General features: G+C 32.4%; 8 protein-coding genes across 9 annotated transcripts; 4 read left to right on the forward strand and 4 right to left on the reverse strand.

Moving 5' to 3' along the window:
- Positions 1-1,018: 1,018 nt before the first annotated feature.
- LOC116352398 (cyclin-dependent kinase 8) lies at positions 1,019-3,530 on the forward strand. 2 transcript variants are annotated; one of them, XM_031784959.1, is made up of 8 exons: positions 1,019-1,129; positions 1,336-1,621; positions 1,703-1,954; positions 2,024-2,427; positions 2,504-2,852; positions 2,934-3,095; positions 3,178-3,273; positions 3,349-3,530. In XM_031784959.1, the coding sequence occupies exons 2-8, from the start codon at positions 1,397-1,399 to the stop codon at positions 3,412-3,414; spliced, it is 1,554 nt and encodes a 517-aa protein (XP_031640819.1). In that variant the 5' UTR covers positions 1,019-1,129; positions 1,336-1,396; the 3' UTR covers positions 3,415-3,530. The 2 variants fall into 2 exon arrangements, with proteins under 2 accessions (XP_031640819.1, XP_031640818.1); XM_031784958.1 differs by having other exon boundaries at positions 3,175-3,273; positions 3,349-3,527.
- A 267-nt stretch (positions 3,531-3,797) lies between these two features.
- Positions 3,798-4,805, forward strand: LOC116352517. Its single transcript, XM_031785170.1, has 2 exons — positions 3,798-3,916; positions 4,098-4,805. Exon 2 carries the CDS (start codon positions 4,100-4,102, stop codon positions 4,580-4,582), a length of 483 nt encoding a protein of 160 aa, XP_031641030.1. The 5' UTR covers positions 3,798-3,916; positions 4,098-4,099; the 3' UTR covers positions 4,583-4,805.
- A 51-nt stretch (positions 4,806-4,856) lies between these two features.
- On the reverse strand, positions 4,857-6,639 carry LOC116336800. The gene is made up of 7 exons (XM_031760941.1): positions 6,513-6,639; positions 6,116-6,425; positions 5,793-6,042; positions 5,382-5,552; positions 5,281-5,317; positions 5,041-5,216; positions 4,857-4,972 (listed from the first exon to the last, which is right to left on the reverse strand). The coding sequence occupies exons 1-7, from the start codon at positions 6,614-6,616 to the stop codon at positions 4,857-4,859; spliced, it is 1,164 nt and encodes a 387-aa protein (XP_031616801.1). The 5' UTR covers positions 6,617-6,639.
- A 697-nt stretch (positions 6,640-7,336) lies between these two features.
- Positions 7,337-10,210, reverse strand: LOC116352346. Its single transcript, XM_031784868.1, has 8 exons — positions 9,797-10,210; positions 9,551-9,738; positions 9,447-9,483; positions 9,174-9,387; positions 8,513-8,796; positions 8,010-8,445; positions 7,787-7,937; positions 7,337-7,705 (listed from the first exon to the last, which is right to left on the reverse strand). Exons 1-8 carry the CDS (start codon positions 10,116-10,118, stop codon positions 7,451-7,453), a joined length of 1,887 nt encoding a protein of 628 aa, XP_031640728.1. The 5' UTR covers positions 10,119-10,210; the 3' UTR covers positions 7,337-7,450.
- A 1,564-nt stretch (positions 10,211-11,774) lies between these two features.
- Positions 11,775-13,673, forward strand: LOC116336600. The gene is made up of 5 exons (XM_031760548.1): positions 11,775-12,042; positions 12,108-12,614; positions 12,875-13,018; positions 13,207-13,344; positions 13,438-13,673. The coding sequence occupies exons 1-5, from the start codon at positions 11,919-11,921 to the stop codon at positions 13,545-13,547; spliced, it is 1,023 nt and encodes a 340-aa protein (XP_031616408.1). The 5' UTR covers positions 11,775-11,918; the 3' UTR covers positions 13,548-13,673.
- On the reverse strand, positions 13,652-15,580 carry LOC116336599 (DNA methyltransferase 1-associated protein 1). The gene is made up of 4 exons (XM_031760547.1): positions 15,263-15,580; positions 14,682-15,189; positions 14,261-14,596; positions 13,652-14,166 (listed from the first exon to the last, which is right to left on the reverse strand). The coding sequence occupies exons 1-4, from the start codon at positions 15,364-15,366 to the stop codon at positions 13,753-13,755; spliced, it is 1,362 nt and encodes a 453-aa protein (XP_031616407.1). The 5' UTR covers positions 15,367-15,580; the 3' UTR covers positions 13,652-13,752.
- Positions 15,581-15,793: 213 nt separating this feature from the next.
- LOC116352669 (myosin-13) lies at positions 15,794-18,473 on the forward strand. The gene is made up of 7 exons (XM_031785415.1): positions 15,794-16,614; positions 16,716-16,883; positions 16,953-17,147; positions 17,409-17,475; positions 17,544-17,749; positions 17,818-17,949; positions 18,068-18,473. The coding sequence occupies exons 1-7, from the start codon at positions 15,896-15,898 to the stop codon at positions 18,228-18,230; spliced, it is 1,650 nt and encodes a 549-aa protein (XP_031641275.1). The 5' UTR covers positions 15,794-15,895; the 3' UTR covers positions 18,231-18,473.
- Positions 18,268-19,968, reverse strand: LOC116352670 (AP-2 complex subunit sigma). The gene is made up of 3 exons (XM_031785417.1): positions 19,799-19,968; positions 19,567-19,716; positions 18,268-19,251 (listed from the first exon to the last, which is right to left on the reverse strand). Exons 1-3 carry the CDS (start codon positions 19,799-19,801, stop codon positions 18,976-18,978), a joined length of 429 nt encoding a protein of 142 aa, XP_031641277.1. The 5' UTR covers positions 19,802-19,968; the 3' UTR covers positions 18,268-18,975.
- Between the last annotated feature and the right edge of the window lie 160 nt (positions 19,969-20,128).

Genomic DNA, 20,128 nt, shown 5'->3' on the forward strand with positions numbered 1-20,128 from the left:
GCCATTCCATGTTCTGCGAACGTGATGTAACGTATTTTCAATTGGCGACTGTAAATATAGACTTTTTTCAGTACATTTCTTCCAAATAATTTGATTTAAATTTTTCATCATTTACATAATGATAATAATCTTTTGAATTCAATTAAACTATGTACCAAATCAAAGTAATACTTTCTAAAGTATCGACGTAAGCGAAGCTTTCAAATTGATTAGAAAATGATTCCGAAAATGACATTAAGAAAAAGCATACAATATGAAAAACATTTCAACATCAAGACCATTGGCATTATCAAAGTTCATTTCTATAATTATGCTTCTGATACAAGAAATTACAAAAAAAGGGCACAGAAATAGGAAAAATAAAGAAAGTTTTAATTTCGAAAACCGCCAAATATACATTCAAAGTAACACATACTACGGAGATCATATGTTTTGGATTGACATATGAATTGAAGTTTGTAAACAAATACGTTTTTTGTTGTTAACGTTCGTTGAAATGACATTTTTTTTTAAATGCGATTTTCTTTTGTTATTTCTTTCAGAAGCCGAATACGAATGGAATGCAAATAGATAAAAAATAAATTAAATTTTACTATGTGATGTGATCATAATAATTTAACCACTTTATCTACAATCAGGGTTGATCTATTATTTAAGCGCATGTAAGTACATCAACCAAAAAAATGAATTCCATTATATATGTATTGTAATCATTTACATTAATGATGTGAGTAAAGTGCATTTTTAATTTAAAAAATTGGTTATATCCTTTAAATTAATATTTAAGAAGCATACAAACAGGCATCGGCAAATGCCGACATTTATGAACAGAGAGTGAGAAATGAAAAAAATAGCAACATGGATTGCTTTTGTCGATTACATCTTTTGAATACCGTGCTGTTCACTCATATTATCACCTTACAGTATTTTACCAACACAAGTGTATACCGACAGTTAGACCAGTTTTTTTTATACGTGCTACATTACCGACATAATTCTTACCTCTTATTTATAATGTCAAACCGACTCGGTCATTAGCACGAGCTGTCAGTTTGTGTTGATGTAGCTTTCATTTATAATTATTGTGTGGAATAATGCGAATGCATTTTTCCATTTTTCCTAATTGCTGGTAAAGTATTTATTTAAATAAATTCGCCTTAGTTCATGAGTTAATTATTCAAAGTTGGATGCGACAAAAGTGAAAACCTCGTATTCTGAATTTAGTTTCAATTTTGTAGTTGGTGTTTGCGGTTGTGTACATCAGTAGCTTAATACATTATTATTATCGAATACCAAATGAATTTAATGTTTATTTTTGCGGTGTTTTTCATTTAGAAAATTTTATAATTGTCGAAACAATTTTGGAAGTGAGAACGTGAAAAAGTTTTTAGAACTAATGAAAATGACGCCAATTATGATGGACTATGATTTTAAAATGCGAACTCAGGCAGAACGCACAAAGGTGGAGGATTTGTTTGAGTTCGAAGGATGTAAAGTTGGTCGCGGTACATATGGACATGTATACAAAGCACATCTCAGAGAAGAAAATGATAAAAAGGACTATGCGTTGAAACAGATTGAAGGGACTGGACTCTCTATGTCAGCGTGTCGTGAAATTGCGGTAAGTGTATACATTCAATGTCGGCGTGCTTATAAACAGAGTATTTTACTAAAAAAAAGTTTTGTGTTTTTGTTTTAACAGTTGCTACGTGAACTGAAGCATCCGAATGTGATCAATTTGATTCGTGTATTTTTGTCACACACCGATCGAAAAGTATGGCTGTTATTTGACTATGCCGAACATGATTTATGGCACATAATAAAATTTCATCGAGCAGCGAAGGCGAACAAAAAACCGGTTATCGTTCCAAGAGCTATGGTTAAGAGTTTATTATTTCAAATTCTCGACGGGATTCACTATCTTCACAGCAATTGGGTACTTCACAGAGATTTGGTAAGTCACATACAATTTTATGTCGTTAAGTAATTAGTTGATGTCGTATATTTTTTTTCTTTGACATAGAAACCGGCCAATATTCTTGTGATGGGAGAAGGTGCCGAAAGAGGACGTGTTAAGATTGCCGATATGGGATTTGCACGTTTGTTTAATGCACCACTGAAGCCATTGGCCGATTTGGATCCAGTTGTAGTAACCTTTTGGTATCGTGCACCGGAACTTTTGTTGGGCGCACGTCATTACACCAAAGCAATTGACATATGGGCAATTGGATGTATTTTTGCTGAGCTTCTAACATCCGAGCCGATTTTCCATTGTCGTCAAGAGGACATCAAAACAAGTAATCCATACCATCATGATCAACTAGACCGGATATTCAATGTAATGGGATTTCCACAAGACAAAGACTGGGAAGATATTCGTAAAATGCCCGAACATCATACTCTTACAAAAGACTTCAAGCGTAACAAGTAAATATCCTATATTCACATTATCGGTTCGATAGAAATTAAATTTTTCGTTTTGTTTTTTTTTTTTCTTTAAAAGTTATGCACAATGCTCACTGGTGAAATACATGGAGCGACACAAAATTAAGCCGGATAGCAAATCATTCCATTTGTTGCAAAGACTGCTGTTAATGGATCCAAATAAGCGTATCACCTCAGAACAGGCCATGCAAGATCCATATTTCCATGAAGATCCACTGCCGACCAGTGACGTTTTTGTTGGATGTGCGATACCATATCCAAAACGAGAGTTCTTAACCGAAGACGACCAAGAAGATAATAAGTCGGATAAAAGGCAAAACCAACAAAATCATCAAACACACCAGCAACAGCATAACCAATCGACTGTTCAACAACAGACCAATGTACAACAACCACAACAAACAACGGTAATACTATTTAAAGCAATATCTCACATTTTTTATTTAGATTAAAACGTTATTGTCACTAATAATTTTTTGATAATCCAGCAACAACAGCAACAACAACACATGATTCAACAGCAAATACAACAACAAATGCAACAACAGCAACAACAACAACAGCAACAGCAGCAACAGCAACACCAACAACATCAACAACACCAAACGCATGGTTCACATCAACCAAATCAACTCGTCCAACATCAAATGGTATGTATTTATTAACACCATTGTTGATGCATATATAAAGATTTTATTTTACTAAATGTATCAATTTTATATTTCACAGCAGCATGTTCCTCACCATCATCCACAACAAATGATGAACACACATCATGACAATCCGGCTAAGAGAATGCGAATACAGCATCAACAACATACACAACAAGTAAATTTAATTATAAATCATCAAAATCGAGACTATTTTTCCTAACCAATATTTTTTTTCTTTCAATGTTTTTAGCCTCATCCTCAAATGTACAGCAATCAGCAACAACAATCTCAATCGAATTTCCAACAAAGATTTTAAACTAAAATGATAGTACGTTTAAGTTTTTTTTTATTAAATTAACAACAAAATCAATCACAGCTGTCCGCTGTACTGTTCAGTATGTATCGCAGATTTAAATTGTCAAATTAATAAATGAATATGAATAAAAAAAATCACCTCTTTTGTATTTTGATACATTTCGCAAAATATTCTTTAAACGAAAATGCTGAACGTCACCAAAAATAATCCAATGTTTGAATGATAATTCAACTTTTAAATACCAACGTACGGAATAATTAATTTAACGCCATTCCAACAGATGTCGCAATACGTAGGTAGCTCCTTAATTATAGAGAATTGGCAACATTTGGTGTTGCCGGATGCAAACCATTGTCATATTCGTAAAGTTTGATATTTTTTAGCATTAACGTCCTCAGATGGTTTTGTCATACGATCGCTATTATTGTATTTCATCATATTGATTTATCTATTTTTGGTTGCGTGTAAAAGTAGTACATTCTCGTCTTTGTAATTAGATAAAGTAAGCAATTTTATTATTTTCAAATAATCTAATTATCGAAAACAGTAGAAAAATGTCACTGTCTAACAAAAATGAATTTTAAAAGTTTTGAAAAATTATTCCAACAGTTATATTATTTTTAAAAACATATTTTTTACGTTTTCATTTTTATTTGTATGCATTTTTAAAACTCACTTTAAAGACATGGAAAAATTGAAGGAATACAATAATCCGGAAACTTATAAAACGGTTGCCATTGTTGGTGGATGCGCGATTGTTGGCTGTGCTATTGGAACAATGATACTTCCAGCAATTGGATTCACGGGAAACGGTGTTGCGCCGTTATCGTATGCGGCCACTTGGCAATCCGGAATTGGAAATGTGGCAGCGGGTAGTCTCTTTTCCATAGGTCAATCCATGGGCGCAACTGGTGCAGGCACTGTATTGTTCGGTGGTACAGGCGCATTGATTGGTGCTGCAATAGCACCCTATGCAAAAACCATTGGAACTCAAGTATATAACACTGCCAAACCCTATAGAACTACGATCGCAAATAAAGCAATTGACGCTGGCAAATATGTGGTCAATAGTAAAAACTCTGTAATTGCTGCAGCCACACCTTATGCCCACAATTATGCAAATCAAGCCTATAGTTTTTGTTATAAGACAATTAAAAGTAAACTTTAGCAAATATTATTAAACTGTTCCTTTTAATCATCTCTATCATCAAATAAAAAAAGAGAAAAAAATCAATAAATCGGTTTCATTGTAGTGTAATTAATTGCCAACCTGTTTAAAAGAATACCTTATCAGCACTTCAAAAGATTAAATTATTTACTATACAATTGATGTGAATCATAAATAATTGCAACAAATAAATGACAATATTCGACAATTTTGAAATAAAAAATATTACCTTTTTTCATCTAGTCGGCATTGCTGTTCTCTTGCTCAACTGTAGTCAAATTTTTCTGCCGAATACATGCCAAAATAGACGTATTGTAAAAAAGTGTACAATCTCAATGATGCCAAGCACACAGAATCCAGTGAAAAATGACGCAGTGCAACCAATAGATACTGAGTAAAAAAACTATTGATTTGAATGTATTCCATTATGATATGAGAGATATGACCCATGAAATTACTAAACAAATTTATCGTCGAAAACAGAACCTTCCGTTTATAACGAAGTGTTGGATATTCAATCATAGACACACTTCCACCATTTGATCTGAGTAATGCATGTTGATCAGTACCACGGCCAATATTCGTGATGCCAATAATGGAGTCGACACAATTTTGTAAGCAATAGCATGGAATTCTTGTTCCATGCCCAGTTGTTCGCAGTTGATAACATTTCACTTTTTGGTGCTTCATATTCTTGCAGTATTTTCCACGAACAAACCGGCTTTGGATTTAATACTAAAAACAATCATTTTATCGTCACCAAATCTACGTCTATGTCAATTGATTTCAAACTAATTACATCGGTTGGGATAGAAGTGTGGAATGCATCCGCATAAACTATAAACCAATTCCAAGCGACATTCTTGTACGCACAATTGTTCGGTGTATATCGTGTAGTGTGTGAGATTCGATTCAGAATTGAATCGACAATGACGTTGGGCGATTTTGGTACTTCTATTAATTTTTAATACTTGAGATTAAATGCGGGAATGCAAAAGCGTACTTTTTATTGAAAACATGACAATTCATGTTGCGTTTTTTTTCAGAATTTATGTTAAAAGTATGCTTTCGTATTGCCAATCATTCATAAAAAATAGAATAAAGATACCCTTGAAGTATTTGATCGGCAACTGTTTCCCTGACCTTTTTTGTCAGTAAATTAGAACTGTTTGCGTAGAATTTATGCTTAACAATGTTCATTATTTCGTACAGACATATTCGTTAAGTACATCTATTAGATATAGTACATAAATTAGACTTACTATAACATCGTCCTTGAATCCAATCGTATAATTGTTCGTTGTATAACAAATGCCCTTTTCGGTTAAAACTTGTTCAATTCTAATATAATCAGAGTCTCGGTATGCTTGTATCTGATAATCGCCATCTCCTTTAAGTACGTGATTTTGTGTCAAGTTATAAATTAACATCATATAATCTTCCGGATCGATATTCAAACTCTAAAATAACAGCCAGAATAGAAGAATGAATGTGAAAAAATTTGATTGGCTCTAAAAATATCGAATAATTTACATCAATACTGTTGTTGTGCTGTATCAAGTCGAATGATTCATAAGATGCATTTGCCAGCGATTCCATGAACGCAAAAAATTCTACTCTTCTGCCGCCAATATCATTTTCCTTGCAATATTGTTCAAATAAATCACTGTCAATTCGATTTCTTACCGGACAAATTGTCAAACTGGACAAAGTGATATTCCAGAAATAGTGGTCGCGTTCAATTGTTAAAACGGTGCTTCGCGTTTGGTTTCGATCAAGAAATCTAAAACTCAGTTTAATTGTTGCTGAATATGCGGCGGTCAAAAATGTAAACCAGAATATCCTATTATTTTAATAAAAGAAAAACATTTTTTGAAGAACCAAAGTTGTTCAATAAAATTCATTTATTATTTGAAAAAATGACATATACTTTTCTAGAAACATTAACTGCCGAAAACCAAAATAAGCAAATCCATGAACTTTGGGTCGTTGAAAATATAAGACAAAAAAACTATGAGCTCCTTTAAGGTTCATTTTGGCAAAAATGTAATCCGTTTCCAAAGAAATTCAACGAAAAACTACCCAAGTGTTATGCATTTTAAAATTAAAAGTATTTCCATATTTAGATTTCTCATGGACAATTACATGAAAAGTGAGTTTAGTCAGTTTACTCAGCTGCATTTCATTGTTGAATCAGGTGGATTATAACGACGTTCATGCCGAATCATTCTCAACATTTCGTTTTCTCTACAATTTCGATTATTTTACATATTTGTAATATTATCATATTTTATTGTTGATATATGTATGAACCGGCTAGAATATTCGTGACCTCAAGAAATTTGTCAAAATAAAACCTGTCTTAAAAATGTCTTTTACCTTAGCAAATTTCTTGAGGTCACGAATATTCTAGCCGGTTCATATATCTATCTGAACGAACTAAATAACCGTATTTTGACCGTAATTTTGCGTGTATTTTGCATTTTATTGTCAAAAGACGAGAATGGACCGTGGATTCAAACAGATTCTGGAGTAATTTTGTAAATAGCCACTGTTATCATTTAGAAAAGCTATATCACCGGCGGCTCCTGACTTGGCTCAGGATAAAGCGGCTTTTATAAAAACTCCAGTCCTCAAGTAGAAACCAAACTGAATGATCTTTTAGTTCAAAGATTACTCTTCGATGTAAGCAAATGTAGACTAAAAAAATGTGCAAAGGTTTATTTCATAATAAAAATATTATTTTTTCCTTCCTTTTTCTTATATTTATATAATTTTATATACATTACACATTTGTTTACCTATACACACTTATAAGAATATCGATTTATGAAAATTCAATTATTTCCAATCATCATATTTATGGCATCATTTTTTTTGTTTAATACGTGCTTCAATTATTGAAAAATCTTCCTCTGTTGCACAAAAGCTTCGAATATAATTTAAATAGTTGGTTTCACTTCCAGTAATCATTCCTAATTTAAGGGGTGCGCCATTTATTTTCATTTCATGTAATCGTAATTTCATTTCATCCAATTTTTTGTTTATCACATATAATGAATGTGTAATTTCCTTCGCTGTAAGGCCAACTTCATTCTGCCAAAAATCCAAATGAGTTTTGATCTGCAATAAAAAAAAAAAAAAAACAAATAAAATAAAAAGAAATCCTTATACGATACGACCCGTTTCCATTAAGTCATTTACCTTTAAAGCGGAATATTGTTTTAATTTTGGATACTTTAGCATAGCGTCTTCAAGATCAACTTTACTCCAACCTAACCGGTTTGAAAGATAGTCCATGCTATCTTCAAATCCATCAAGCGCTTTCTTCTCTTCAAGATTTCTTTCTATTTGCCTGTAAATGGATATTTCGAATTTGGTTTTAAAAAAAATATATTCCTTTTCTTTTATCATAAACGTGTCATACAAATCAAATTGAGATGAATTTAATTGGTGAATCATTGACGCCGATATTTTATCGATGCCGGTTTTTTTAAGACTTTTGATTTTGTGCACAATTTTTTCAACGCTATATGCTTTGAAGACCGTTGAATTTGATAAAATCGTTGTACGATCTACGCCATGTTTCAAAAGAACATTTAACTTTGGTTTGAGAGTATTTGGCAAGATTTTTAAGAAGACTTTACTTCTTGCAGCAAAACCGGCGGCAACCTCAGTGACTGGTATCTCTAGTTTTGAGCTAAAATAATAAATCGGATGATCATTTCCGATGGCTTGTAATTTAATGAGGTCACGCTTATAATTTTCCAATACAATTGCGTCGGCAATTAGCAAAGGAATGAAGTCTGCAATATTATTTGGTTTCATTTGTTGCACGATCTTTATTTTCTCCTTAATTTCATCTAAAAAAACATTTGAAATTTAAATAGCACCAACATTTCATATCACAAAATAAAATTCAATCCATACCAATGGGCATAGTGAGCAAAAATCCATTTTTCCTCATTGTCACTTGGTCGATTTTCATTTCCAATAAATGGTTGACATTTTCTTCTGCCACAACTAGTTCATTTAAGTCATATACATGACTATAATATAGCTGCGACGATTCAAAATGGTTACCACCTAATAATGACATCAACGAATCAACAATTGTTTTTTTTTCTGTGGTAAGTTTCCTTATTTGTAGCATCATTTCGGCAGATAAGGCGGACCCTTTTCCGGCTCTTTCCAATTTGTATTTTTCAATTAATCTGTATGTAAAAAGACCAAAGCAATGAATTTCAACTTTAATTTTGGGCACAAATTTTCTGAACCTTTCCACTTTGGCTAAATGCCAGTACAAGATTGTCCGAGAATGAATGTGATATTTCTTCCGAGGTTTGAATGAAGAAATGTAACACCGTCATACAAAAACTAAATCAGCAACTGTTTCTCAAAGCAGTAAATCGGAGACTTTTTCTCCTTCAGTTTCTCATAGCTCTCCTCCTGACATATATTATATTCCTATGAGAAACAGTGTCTGAAAAAATCCCAATTTTTATAAGATGTTGGTGGTGTTGCATTTGAATAAAACCCCAGTAGAAGACTAACATTCATTTCATATTCGAGCATATATCTGTTAACATACTCATCGAAATTATTTTGTGATAATGTAAAATGCCACATTTTCAGCGGCTTTTCAGTAGATAATACACATTCAGAACGACGCAGCAACATTTCAGCATCATAAGTAAAAACATACACACTGCTCGCCAATTCCATGGGGTTCGCGCCATAGTCCATCAATATTCTTAATTTTTTTTCAAAATTTCGAAATGTTGTATATGTTATATCACATTTACCTAAGGGCAAAGAAAAGAATAAAATTTAAAATAATCGATAAGTAATCGGAAACATTTACCATTGGCAATGGATCTTGCAATCACTTGTGGTTCAACCTGCAATTGTTGATTAAATATTCGTTGTAAAATATCGAATTTAACATATTTTCGGGGAATAATTAACCTGAAGACGTTCGCTTAAGTAATAAATACGATTTGTGTGTCCATGAAATTCAGGTTTATATTTATCCTTCAATAATCCGCCAACAAGTTTCTTAAATTTAATTTCACTGAGTGTTATCAACGGTGCAAAATCATCAAGATTCTTCGGCTGCATTGATTTCAACATATTTATCTTCTTTTCTAGTGATTCTGAAATTGTAATTGATTATAATAATTTCTATAGATATTATTCAATACAAACACGAACCGATATCTGTTGTGAGGAGTGATGGATTCTCGAATATTGACTTCGCCGACAGATTTGAACGAAGAACTTCCAGTGTATCTGTTTTAATTGCATTTATTTGCCGTAACGTTGGGAAATCATTATAAATCTTGGCAGCAATATCTTCGGAGCAACATAATTTACGAGAAAGGTTTTCAATGACCAAATCAGCTATCGAATCAGATGTTGCGGTGCGTTGTTGTTGATGGACCATGTGCTTCACTTGCAGATATACTGAAATTACTGGTCTTATGCATTTTTGGTTGTTCAAAACGTAACTTCTGACAATATTTTTTAATAACATTACTGATTGATTATTATGTTTTGATTAAGAGAAATAGAATAAGAAAACAAAAGAATTTCCTAATAAAAACTATTTATTGCTTCAGCTGTCAAATTGAATCAATTGTCAAAATGTACAAATGTCAAAGTTTCAAATTGCTTATAGCAGCACCGTTCAAATGAATCTAACATCAATCATATCAAATAGTAACCCCAAACTGTTTTTATTAAATGCATTAATCTTTTTCGGCATGAGAACTATTTTACTCAAAAAATGCTATTGACAAAATTGGAGAACAATCGAAAACATTGTTTAAACTGCTATAAAATTGCTATAAACGAAGAGGGAGATAATTTTTTTGTGTGTATAATTAAACAACCGCTTTATTTTCACTTGTCAAATGACTGGCAAATGATAGCCTGAACCCTTCTGAATATATTTTAATTCATAAATAGAATCATTTGTTTTTTATTATGTATTTTAGACAATGATTTATACACCCTGCCTAAAGGCAGGGCTATGCACTAGAGGGTTAAATCGTGATTCCGAAATTCTAATAAAAAAAATTAAGCGTTAATAAAATCGGTGGTATTTCACCAGGGAGACATCTACGACAGAATTTTTTGTAACCTTTCCAGAAAATTAGTGCTCCTGAAAATTAAGGGGGTGGGTTTTCGGGTATCAAATTTTTTAGGGATTGAAAAATGCAGTGCTTACGATTGGTACCTTTGGTCAGCACTTTCGATTTTTCCTACCCAAGTTACAGCAATTTATTTTATTTGGGGTTAAAAAAATTAACTAACCAAATCGATCAAAAATGATTGAACAAATGATGCAGAAAATTAGTGCCCAACTAGTGCCCGCGACTAAGACCATAGTTTTGTCGAAAATTCCCTAAGTTATAACAAATTCTTTTATTTTCCATTTTTTCATTTCAACCCCTAAAAAGAAATTTCGATTTTGAGCCTGCGTAGGGAGCACTAATTCTAATTTCACCGCTACGGAGTGGCACTAATTGGGCACTAATTTTCTGAACGATTTTTAGCTCTAGTGCTTCAGTCTGTGACAATTTTGTAAATTTATCCCCCAAAGGGCTGTGAGCTAAAAATTCAAATTTACCAAATCGATCAGAAACAAACGGGAAAATGATGTCAAAAGTTAGTGCCCAATTAGCGCTCACGATTAAGACCATTTATTCAATAGTTTTGTCAATGTGTATATGTTTTACTTCAATTCTTTTCGTGAATTGTATTGGTCGTTTTTGCTCATACGTTTTTGCCTATATCTCATGACAATCACAAACTAATAATAATATGTACACAAGGAATGAAAACGTTTTACAAAGGAACGCGTTAGCAATACCGTATGGCCATAATACCTACATGGATAGCACACACACATACATGGATATATTGAGGGGAAGTTCCAAATACGGAGACCAATGTGAGAGACGTGAAATACAACGGAGAGAATTATACCGAGTGAGAGAACCACTTTATGAAAAAATATGAATACCATAAAATTGGAAAAGATAGAGATTTCTATGAATTTGATTCATACATTATATTCACACACATAGAGTGTGTATGTATGCACTATTGCACTTATTCTACTACCTTTCGTATTCTTTCTTTTTTTCGTTTCTAAAATAAAAACATGTACAGGTAAAAAATAGATTTGAAAATGAGTTTGAATCTTTTGGAACTTCAATAGATGTTTATTGTATATTATGATTGGTCTTCGAACACAATTCATTGATTCTTTGTTGAGTTTCGTTTTTTTCTCTCAAGTGAATGTGTGGGAAAGAGTTTTTTCAAAATTATGGCATATATTCTAAATTTTCTTTTATTTTCTGCATTTTTATTCAAAAATATTCAATCTGAAAGCACATATTTGTTAAAATATGAGAAATTTGTGAACGCTTTTCTATCCCAACATCTTAGTGGTATGAATTTGAATTGGATTCAGAAAAATGAAGAATCATTTATTGCAAGTTTTTCTATTTTTTAGATACCCATTATTGTGCTTCAGTTCTATCACCATCAGAGTATTCTTTGAAAAAATCATTAGAAGCAACATTTTTTAGTCCAAGGCGGGTCACACCATTAAATGAAAAACATCATATCGATCTTTGTTGTCGTTCTTCATACAAATGTAATGCATATAAACATATGGAACTGAATTCAAAAACCGAATATGACGATATTCAACATTGTGAATGCCTACATTCGTTCCAAATATGTTTGAAAAACCTGAATACTTCATTATCGAATGAAGTTGCATTCATTCATTCTCTAAATGCAACAAATTGTTATTCAAATGATCATAAAATCATTAAGTGTATTAAATTTGAGACATATTCAAGTTCAAAACATCATTTGTTCAGTTTTATGAACGTAGCTGAACGCGAAAAGTACCTTAAACGATGCACAAAATATGAGTTGGATGAAAATAAACCAAAATATTTACAAATTTTTGATGTGCCACTAAATGACCATGTATTGTTCATGGCTAATGGTATGTTTTATTTTTTTATTTTACGGTTTTTGTAAATAGGAAACCCATATCTTCATTTCATATGAAATTCATGCGTTTTCATATAAATAATAATGAGTGCAACTTCAGCACAAAAATTATATAAAAGCACAACTAACTGCACAAGAAAGTTTAATTATGATATATAGTTCAAAAGAATTGTTGCATAAATTATCTTTAGTTAGCTTAGTGACAAGTATTCAACATGAAATTGTTCATTGTCTTTTTGATTATCTGCGCAGTGCAAGCTGACATGTCTGAAAAGTTTAAAGACATGAACGGAAACAAAAAATTTCCATCTGCTATCAAGACCGCGAATTTTGTGTTTTCCGTGCTCAAAAAAGGTTTGGAAATATCTTGCGAAACCTACGACACATTTTTTAAAGGTGAGTGTTATTTGTTTAAACCATTTTAGACTCTTTTTTCGGAAATTATACGGTGTATATGCATGTGTTTTTGCTGACTGCTCGATGCTGCAAAATATAATCGTTGAGGAGCCAGCAAACAAATTCCACAATGTAGATTTCAATTGTAGTAATAATGGTTTTTTTAATTTATTGTAATATTTTTTCAGAGGTGCCTGATAAAATCAAAATAGGTGAACCTGTAGACGAGCCGAAGCATATCAAAGATAAGGCACATTTAAAATTTATACTTGACATGGTACATACATTAATTGACGCTACATGCACTAATCAAGAGTTTATTGAAAGTAAGTATCATTTTTCCTCCCTTAGAATCCATCAATAATTCAACTGAATTCAACATAAATTAATATTTATGAATTTAATTGTTTCTTCTATAGCTGAAATGACTCCAGAATCATCTAGTGAAGAGCCCTCTCTTGGAGCCCGTCCCGCACGTGTTTCGGTTGGAGGTAACAACAATATACACATTGGTTGCAGACGTCGTTAAAAATTATATTTTCTTTAATAATTTGGTTTGAGATGAAATGAAAATAAAAAAATTTTGCCGAAATGTGAAAATTACGCGATTTAAAATACCACCAATAAAATCCATTATTTTTTGTGTTGCATTCAATAGATGACTTTTATTCTACGGGATTAAAATACATGAAAAAGAGAAGAGATGAATGAAAATTTATACGAAATATATTATTTTAATGACGAATTGCTCTAGCAAAACTTGATGAACTTCTCGTATCCATTCCAGTTGATAATGTAGTGGCGTCGTCACTAGTTGGCGGCACCGCTAGTACAGCCGGGATGTTGAGTGTTTTTCCTGGACATGCTGTTTCGTATTGCAACTTGAGGCTTTCCAATTCACACGTACAAGTAGTCAATGCTGATCGTAATTCACTTAGCAGTACCAAATCGGATCGTAGCTCATTGAATGCAACGCAAATTTCTTCAGTTGGTGGTGGTGCTGGATCTACTTTGAATTCGGCCAAGGTTTGTTCCAAGGCTTTGGCTTTCTTTTGTCCAACGCTAGCCGGTAACTTCATTTTCATTGAACGTGGCGATACACCAGTGCCTCTCAAATCATTGAATTTTATTCCGGCACTTTCAACAGCCTGCAATTTTAATGGAATAACGTAAGTGATTCAGTTAAATAACACAAAGTACAAATGAAAAAAAAAAAACGCGCAAAATATATTCACTACTTACACTAACAACGAAATCAACACGTGACGGTCGAACTTGATTCGGCATCTTTTTCTTGTTAACTTTTTTGTCTTGTTTACGAGAACTGGTTGGTGTTTGTGGTGCTTCACCCTGTTGATCTGCCTGTGAAATTAACTTTTGTAGATCTTGTGTTTTACGATCGCGCTCTTTCTTTCGTGCTTCAATTTTCTTCAGTTCATTCAATAGCATTTGCTCTTCTTCTATGTCCTTCTGTGTGCGATCAAATAATTTCTTCATTTGTTCTTTACGTTTTCGTTCGTGTTCCGAATCAAAGGCGAATGGTTTCTTTTCGCTATTATTTCCTTGTGACCCTTTGACCTAGTGTATCGAAACGCAAAAATTACGTTAAAATATCCCTAAAGTGTTGCAGATATTTAACAAAACAGTATAGTTTCAAACTTGCCTTAGTTAAAACACCAACAACTTCATAATATCGTTCTTTCAAGTCTTCAACAGTTTTGGTCCCAAAATTGGCTCGATCCCAACGATCGGCCATAATAAGAAATCTCAAATCAAACCGACGTGCCAAATCAAACAAGTGATCCGTTTGTGCCTTCGACCATTTCGATTGGTTTGTTCGCAGGTGTGTGTTATACTCGTTATTCGTATAGGATAGGATGTTAAGTTTTTTATTAAATTTTGCGAATGGATATTCAGTTGTCGGTAGATTTTGGTTATCGGCAATACGACGCCAGTGATGGAAAATAGCGTTGTCTGTACGTGCCGGATTTTTGAACGGTGTCCATGCCCATTTGCGAACATTTTTCATGCCCAATCTTGCTTTAACCTGCTTGTATCCTGATCCGGTGTCGGTTTGCATAAGCGGTGGTGCATCTTTATTATCGTTATATAGCAAAGCATACACTTCACGATGCATTCCTTCCGGTCGTTTAACCGATTTTGTACGAGTACTGTGAAAATGTAACAAAATGAAATTTTAATTAAATTCGATCAAAATCTTGATATAACAATAAAACAACGTACAAATCGTTGATTGATCTTTTTTGCTTGTTCCATAGTACTTCTTTTGTTAATTCCGGTGTATTTGGTCGTTCCAATTCTAAAATATCTCTAACATCAGCCGACATTGTTATTTGCGGTAATTATACTTGTCCAGTGAAATCAACAACAACAAAAATGTTTTCAATTAAATGAATTTAAGCATGCACAATACACTCGAAATGCGATTTGGAATTCGATGAAAATTCTCCGCAAACAAAAAAAAACACAATAAATTTGGGATATTTTTCACTCGATAATAAAATCTAATGTGTTTATAGTCACAATGCACGGACCAATGGAAATGGCTTTAAAACTGTCAAAATGAGCGCTGAACGAATGTATGAGTTCGCTGAATGTGTATGAGTGCGTTTAATGCTATTCCATATGGCGTTGCTAAGGCAGATGTCATTACACTGAAAATAAATTTATGCTTCATTTGTCACTTTGTTTATATGCATGTTTTTATTTGAAATTTCGTTTCCAACCAAATATTGTTTTGATTTTTTGTTTTTAAATTTAATTTATTTCAACTTCCAGTCTCTATTTTTTTCTCTCTTTATTGGAAAAACAAACATGTTTTAAATTCAATTCTTTCTTTGTATGGTTTAATTTGTAATGAGTGATTCGGACGATACTGATATTTTGCTATTAATTCCACCGAATTTCTTTTTAACGGAAACACATCTAAATGAATCAACCAGCTACGATATGTTTCGTACAAATTTAGAGCAACGAACTGTTAAATCAACGGTGTCACCAAGGCACAATGAAAAAACAACAAATCAATCAAACAATTGTTTATTATCGCAAAGTAAAGATTTGTTTATGTCACCATCACAGTTGAAATATCGTCCATACACTGAACCAGATCCAACCATAAATATGTCACATTTGCATCGATCATTCGAACGAATAAATTGCATTGGATCGAATGAATATGTTGATGCTGATTTGTGTCGACCGCCAAATCGACGATCAAGTTCACCACTTCGAAAATTAAATTATTCACATGTACATCGAGACTATGGTAAAGAAAGGATTGGAGATTTAAGTAGTAAAAAGATGTCCGATTGGAAATTTGGTGTGGATGAACCAAGACAACATGACGATCTTATCAGTTTAACCAATGTTTGGAACAATAATCTTGACTTTCGAAGTACAACACATCAGTCCACCGAATTTGAAGAAGAAAAACTGAGACGCAGACAATGCGAACGCAATATTTCTTTACTGCAATCACAATTGAATCAATATCAAAATAAATTTACCGACGTTATTAAAATTGATCAAGCTAAAAATGATACGCTCGCCAAACTTCATGATACAAACTCAAGGTAGATAGATGTTTCTCTTTAAAGTCTGAAAGTTATTGTTCTTTAAAAAAAATTTTTTGATTAAAACTAATGATTGTTCCATTTATCGCCTATTTATGCAGTTTAATAGCCAATATAAGCGAATTGGAGAAACAAATTTCCGAGATGGAATTGCGTTATCATCGAGAGAAGGAACAGCTAACCACTGAAAATGGTGATTTAAAAACCAAAGTCGATCATTTAAAGCAGCAAAATTTGGAACTCGATCGAAAGATTAGCACAATACTCAAGTAAATGTCATAAATTCGATTTTTTTTAGTATTTTTTTTTAATTCGTATGTTTTTCTGTTTGATTTTAGATCAACAAATGAAGTGAGAGATATTCATCGAGATCAAATGAATGAAATGGAAATAAGATTATCAAATTCAAAACAAAGCGAATCAATTTTAATTGATGAAATATCAAAGCTGAAAAATGATTATATCACTCAAACAGCCAAGCATGAAGCAGAACAGGCACGATCACAACAATTGATTGATGATCAAGCTATAAAGTAAGTTATCTTCTGAAATACAGGATCTATCATACAAATGGGTCGTAGTTCAGTTTTCTTTTGGGAGGGGAGGTTAGTAATTCCTACCATGGTTAGTCTAATTAAGGATTTCAAACAGACTCCTCCAAAAAAAAAACCAAATTTAAAGCCACACTCCCTGGTATATAAGACACCCTGTATGAATGGAGGAGGGCATTGTTGTGGCTTTCAATATGATTTTTTTGCGTGAGTGCATTGATTCATTTCAAACTTTAACTGTAGATTGGAGCAGCTAGAACAAAAAGTAGCAGATCTAAGAGAAAACAATACAAATCTTCAAACCAAAGAAGTAAGTCCATATTATGTGAATTTGCGAACGGAATTTAACTAAATTCAATCTATTTGACTTGTGAATAGTCCAAATTTCTTGAAGAAATGGAATCACAGCGGGCAGCATTAAAAGTTTTTTACCAGACACAATTGGACGACTTGGTACGTGCAAAAGTCGATGAATACCAAAAACAATTCGATTCAATGGAAAAATCAATTCGAAGGGAAACCAAACAAAATGAACGGGTCATAGCAGAAAAAGCGCTCAAACAAATTGAACTAATAACACAAAAGTATGCAATAACGTCTATAACCGCAATATCCCATACATTTTGTACTATTTATCATATATGTGTTGTAGAAACGAACAGGAGTTTTTATTATTGGAAGAAAAACACCGCGAAGAGATGGAACTGTGTAAAATTCGTCTGGGCAATGCTACAAAAATTATAGCACAATTGGAACAAGAGCTAAGCGTTTATCGAGCTAAAAGGTTAAAAAAAAAAAGAATTTTCTGAAAAAATGACACATTTTAAAAGAATAATTAGTTTCAATAATTTTTTTTATTTTCATTTAATTTTTCTTTTCTCTTTTTCTTATTCGTTTGATAGGAGTGATATAGCCGAACGTTTACATAATGTAATCGAAACACAATGGCAAAAAACACTAGAAATTCTGACAACAAATGATGCATCGAAAGAATCAAATAAATTTTCATCAAATCGTATAGTAAATGATTTAGAAAAATGCGAGAAAAATAATTGCTCCAGTTGATTAATGGAAAATGCAAAGAAGAAAATCACAAAACCAATTCAATTTAAATGCACATTTTATTAGTTCATGTACAAGTTTGTTTTCTTCATTGTCGAAACAAAGCATATTTTTCCTTTGTAAATGTTTGATGTGCATTACACGACTTTAAATAATTTATCGTTCGATTTTTTTTATTGCAAATCGCATAATGATTACTGTATACAGTAAAATAGGGAATACAAAGAATAAAATAAACGAAAACGTTGAAGAAAAAATTCAACCGAAAAAATGCAAACCAAAAATTGTATATTTGACTGATAAACATTTTACTTTTTTTACATATCTTAGTGTGTTTAATTCATTTTCAGTCGAAAATCTCCGATCATTGCTTGAACTTGGGAGGGAAAACCGCCCACATTCTCTACATGATATTTGTTGATAACAAAGCTTTACATTGAGAGTTCGGATAAATTTTATCATTTTTTTTTTGTTCAAACTTAAAAAAAAATAGAACCAAGAGCATTTTATTCGCATTTAGATATGCGGGAAACAGTTTTCATCTACATACTTTACTTGTTTAGCGAATATTGAACATTCCATATTATTATTATATATATTTTTTTTTTCATTTTGAGATAAATTCATCTATTTAACTTATGTGCGGATTTTATGCAAATTTTGCAAATGAATTCTTCCTTATACATCAAATGAATATATTATATATTTATATATATAGGTAGATAGTGTTAGTTTCATAATTTTTTTTTTACTCTAGCGAGTTGAGCGTGAGCAGCTGTTTTAATACTTTTGTTTGTGATGTTTCGCGAATTTCTCCGGCTAAGAACATCTCATCGACAACGGTGTACACTTTGTAAAAGTTGAACACGAGATCCAATTCACAAACATTGTGGAAATATTCGTTGAGCACCTCGACAAAATTGTGGATGGCTTCTAGGTAACACAGATTATTATCGTTTACATCAACACATATGCAAAAGTACAGTCCAGCATAACGTCGATACACGATTTTGAAGTTACGGAACTGCAATAGATATGATCACAACAAATAAATGAATAAATAAAAAGAAATGATATTATATTAGAGAATGGACTCGATAATATTCTTTATTCTTATGAAAAATTAGAGGAAAAAGGCCATAAAAATCAATTGAATGTAATTGAATTGAATTTGAAATAATTGGAAATTGTCAAAATTGTTGTGTATCGGATAAATGGCATCAGCCCTATTATGTGTATTGTGTTGATTTTCTCCGAAAAAAATAATGACTCAAAATCCAAATAGCATTTTAAAAAAATAGAGAGAGAGAATTTATCCATTCGATTGTTTTATGCTTACCTCAACAAAATTCGTGTGTTTTGCATCACGAACGGTGACAACAGCGTGCACTTCTTCAATCAATTTTTGTTTTTCATCGTCATCAAAATTCATGTACCATTTGGCCAATCGTGTTTTGCCCGCACGATTTTGTATCAAAATAAAGCGAATCTAGAAAGAAAAAAATGTTAGCAAACAGGATGTTGAATAAAAAGAAATATCCAATACAATATTTTACCATCGATTCACTTACCATGTTTATTTTATTGTGTATGCCGTGAATGAGATTCAATTTAAATGTGAACGAAAATAAAAAATAATTCACTGTATTTTCCTTTTAATTCTTGTGCAGCAAACCAGTTAAATTAGCGTATCGACAAACTTTCTGACTTTTTTGACACCCAACATACAAATAGAAACATACACTCATACACTCATACATAAAAACACGTACGCTCACTACACAAACATGCCCTCATTTATCACTCCAATGGATGCGTAGTGTTTGATCATGTAATTGTACAACAACATTGGTGTTTGTGTGATGACGAACTGTTCTGTGTTGTAATACATTGGTATTGCC

This window comes from Contarinia nasturtii, unplaced genomic scaffold, assembly GCF_009176525.2.
Source record: "Contarinia nasturtii isolate CC-2019 unplaced genomic scaffold, AAFC_CNas_1.1 Cnas_scaffold_187, whole genome shotgun sequence".
In the NCBI taxonomy this organism is placed as follows: domain Eukaryota; kingdom Metazoa; phylum Arthropoda; class Insecta; order Diptera; family Cecidomyiidae; genus Contarinia; species Contarinia nasturtii.

What these genes read in the sequence shown, in the direction of transcription:
- LOC116336800 (XM_031760941.1), bottom strand. Translation starts at nt 6,616, where the DNA reads ATGAACCTTAAAGGAGCTCATAGTTTTTTTGTCTTATATTTTCAACGA. An exon ending in TGTACTTAACGAATATGTCT is followed by an intron (nt 5,553 to 5,792) that starts GTACGAAATAAT and finishes TTTAATCTCAAG; the next exon opens with TATTAAAAATTAATAGAAGT. An exon ending in GTTTGTTCGTGGAAAATACT is followed by an intron (nt 5,217 to 5,280) that starts GCAAGAATATGA and finishes GCATGGAACAAG; the next exon opens with AATTCCATGCTATTGCTTAC.
- LOC116352398 (XM_031784958.1), top strand. Translation starts at nt 1,397, where the DNA reads ATGAAAATGACGCCAATTATGATGGACTATGATTTTAAAATGCGAACT. An exon ending in CAGCGTGTCGTGAAATTGCG is followed by an intron (nt 1,622 to 1,702) that starts GTAAGTGTATAC and finishes TTGTTTTAACAG; the next exon opens with TTGCTACGTGAACTGAAGCA. An exon ending in AACAACCACAACAAACAACG is followed by an intron (nt 2,853 to 2,933) that starts GTAATACTATTT and finishes TTGATAATCCAG; the next exon opens with CAACAACAGCAACAACAACA.
- LOC116352670 (XM_031785417.1), bottom strand. An exon ending in AACACACGAATTTTGTTGAG is followed by an intron (nt 19,252 to 19,566) that starts GTAAGCATAAAA and finishes TATCTATTGCAG; the next exon opens with TTCCGTAACTTCAAAATCGT.
- LOC116336599 (XM_031760547.1), bottom strand. Translation starts at nt 15,366, where the DNA reads ATGTCGGCTGATGTTAGAGATATTTTAGAATTGGAACGACCAAATACA. An exon ending in AAAAGATCAATCAACGATTT is followed by an intron (nt 15,190 to 15,262) that starts GTACGTTGTTTT and finishes ACATTTTCACAG; the next exon opens with TACTCGTACAAAATCGGTTA. An exon ending in GTGTTGATTTCGTTGTTAGT is followed by an intron (nt 14,167 to 14,260) that starts GTAAGTAGTGAA and finishes TTAAAATTGCAG; the next exon opens with GCTGTTGAAAGTGCCGGAAT.
- LOC116352517 (XM_031785170.1), top strand. Translation starts at nt 4,100, where the DNA reads ATGGAAAAATTGAAGGAATACAATAATCCGGAAACTTATAAAACGGTT.
- LOC116352669 (XM_031785415.1), top strand. Translation starts at nt 15,896, where the DNA reads ATGAGTGATTCGGACGATACTGATATTTTGCTATTAATTCCACCGAAT. An exon ending in AAGATTAGCACAATACTCAA is followed by an intron (nt 16,884 to 16,952) that starts GTAAATGTCATA and finishes GTTTGATTTTAG; the next exon opens with ATCAACAAATGAAGTGAGAG. An exon ending in CAAATCTTCAAACCAAAGAA is followed by an intron (nt 17,476 to 17,543) that starts GTAAGTCCATAT and finishes ACTTGTGAATAG; the next exon opens with TCCAAATTTCTTGAAGAAAT.
- LOC116336600 (XM_031760548.1), top strand. Translation starts at nt 11,919, where the DNA reads ATGGCATATATTCTAAATTTTCTTTTATTTTCTGCATTTTTATTCAAA. An exon ending in TGTATTGTTCATGGCTAATG is followed by an intron (nt 12,615 to 12,874) that starts GTATGTTTTATT and finishes TTATCTGCGCAG; the next exon opens with TGCAAGCTGACATGTCTGAA. An exon ending in CTACGACACATTTTTTAAAG is followed by an intron (nt 13,019 to 13,206) that starts GTGAGTGTTATT and finishes ATATTTTTTCAG; the next exon opens with AGGTGCCTGATAAAATCAAA.
- LOC116352346 (XM_031784868.1), bottom strand. Translation starts at nt 10,118, where the DNA reads ATGTTATTAAAAAATATTGTCAGAAGTTACGTTTTGAACAACCAAAAA. An exon ending in TCACAAAATAATTTCGATGA is followed by an intron (nt 8,797 to 9,173) that starts GTATGTTAACAG and finishes TTTTACATACAG; the next exon opens with ATTAATTGAAAAATACAAAT. An exon ending in AATTCATCTCAATTTGATTT is followed by an intron (nt 7,938 to 8,009) that starts GTATGACACGTT and finishes ATCCATTTACAG; the next exon opens with GCAAATAGAAAGAAATCTTG.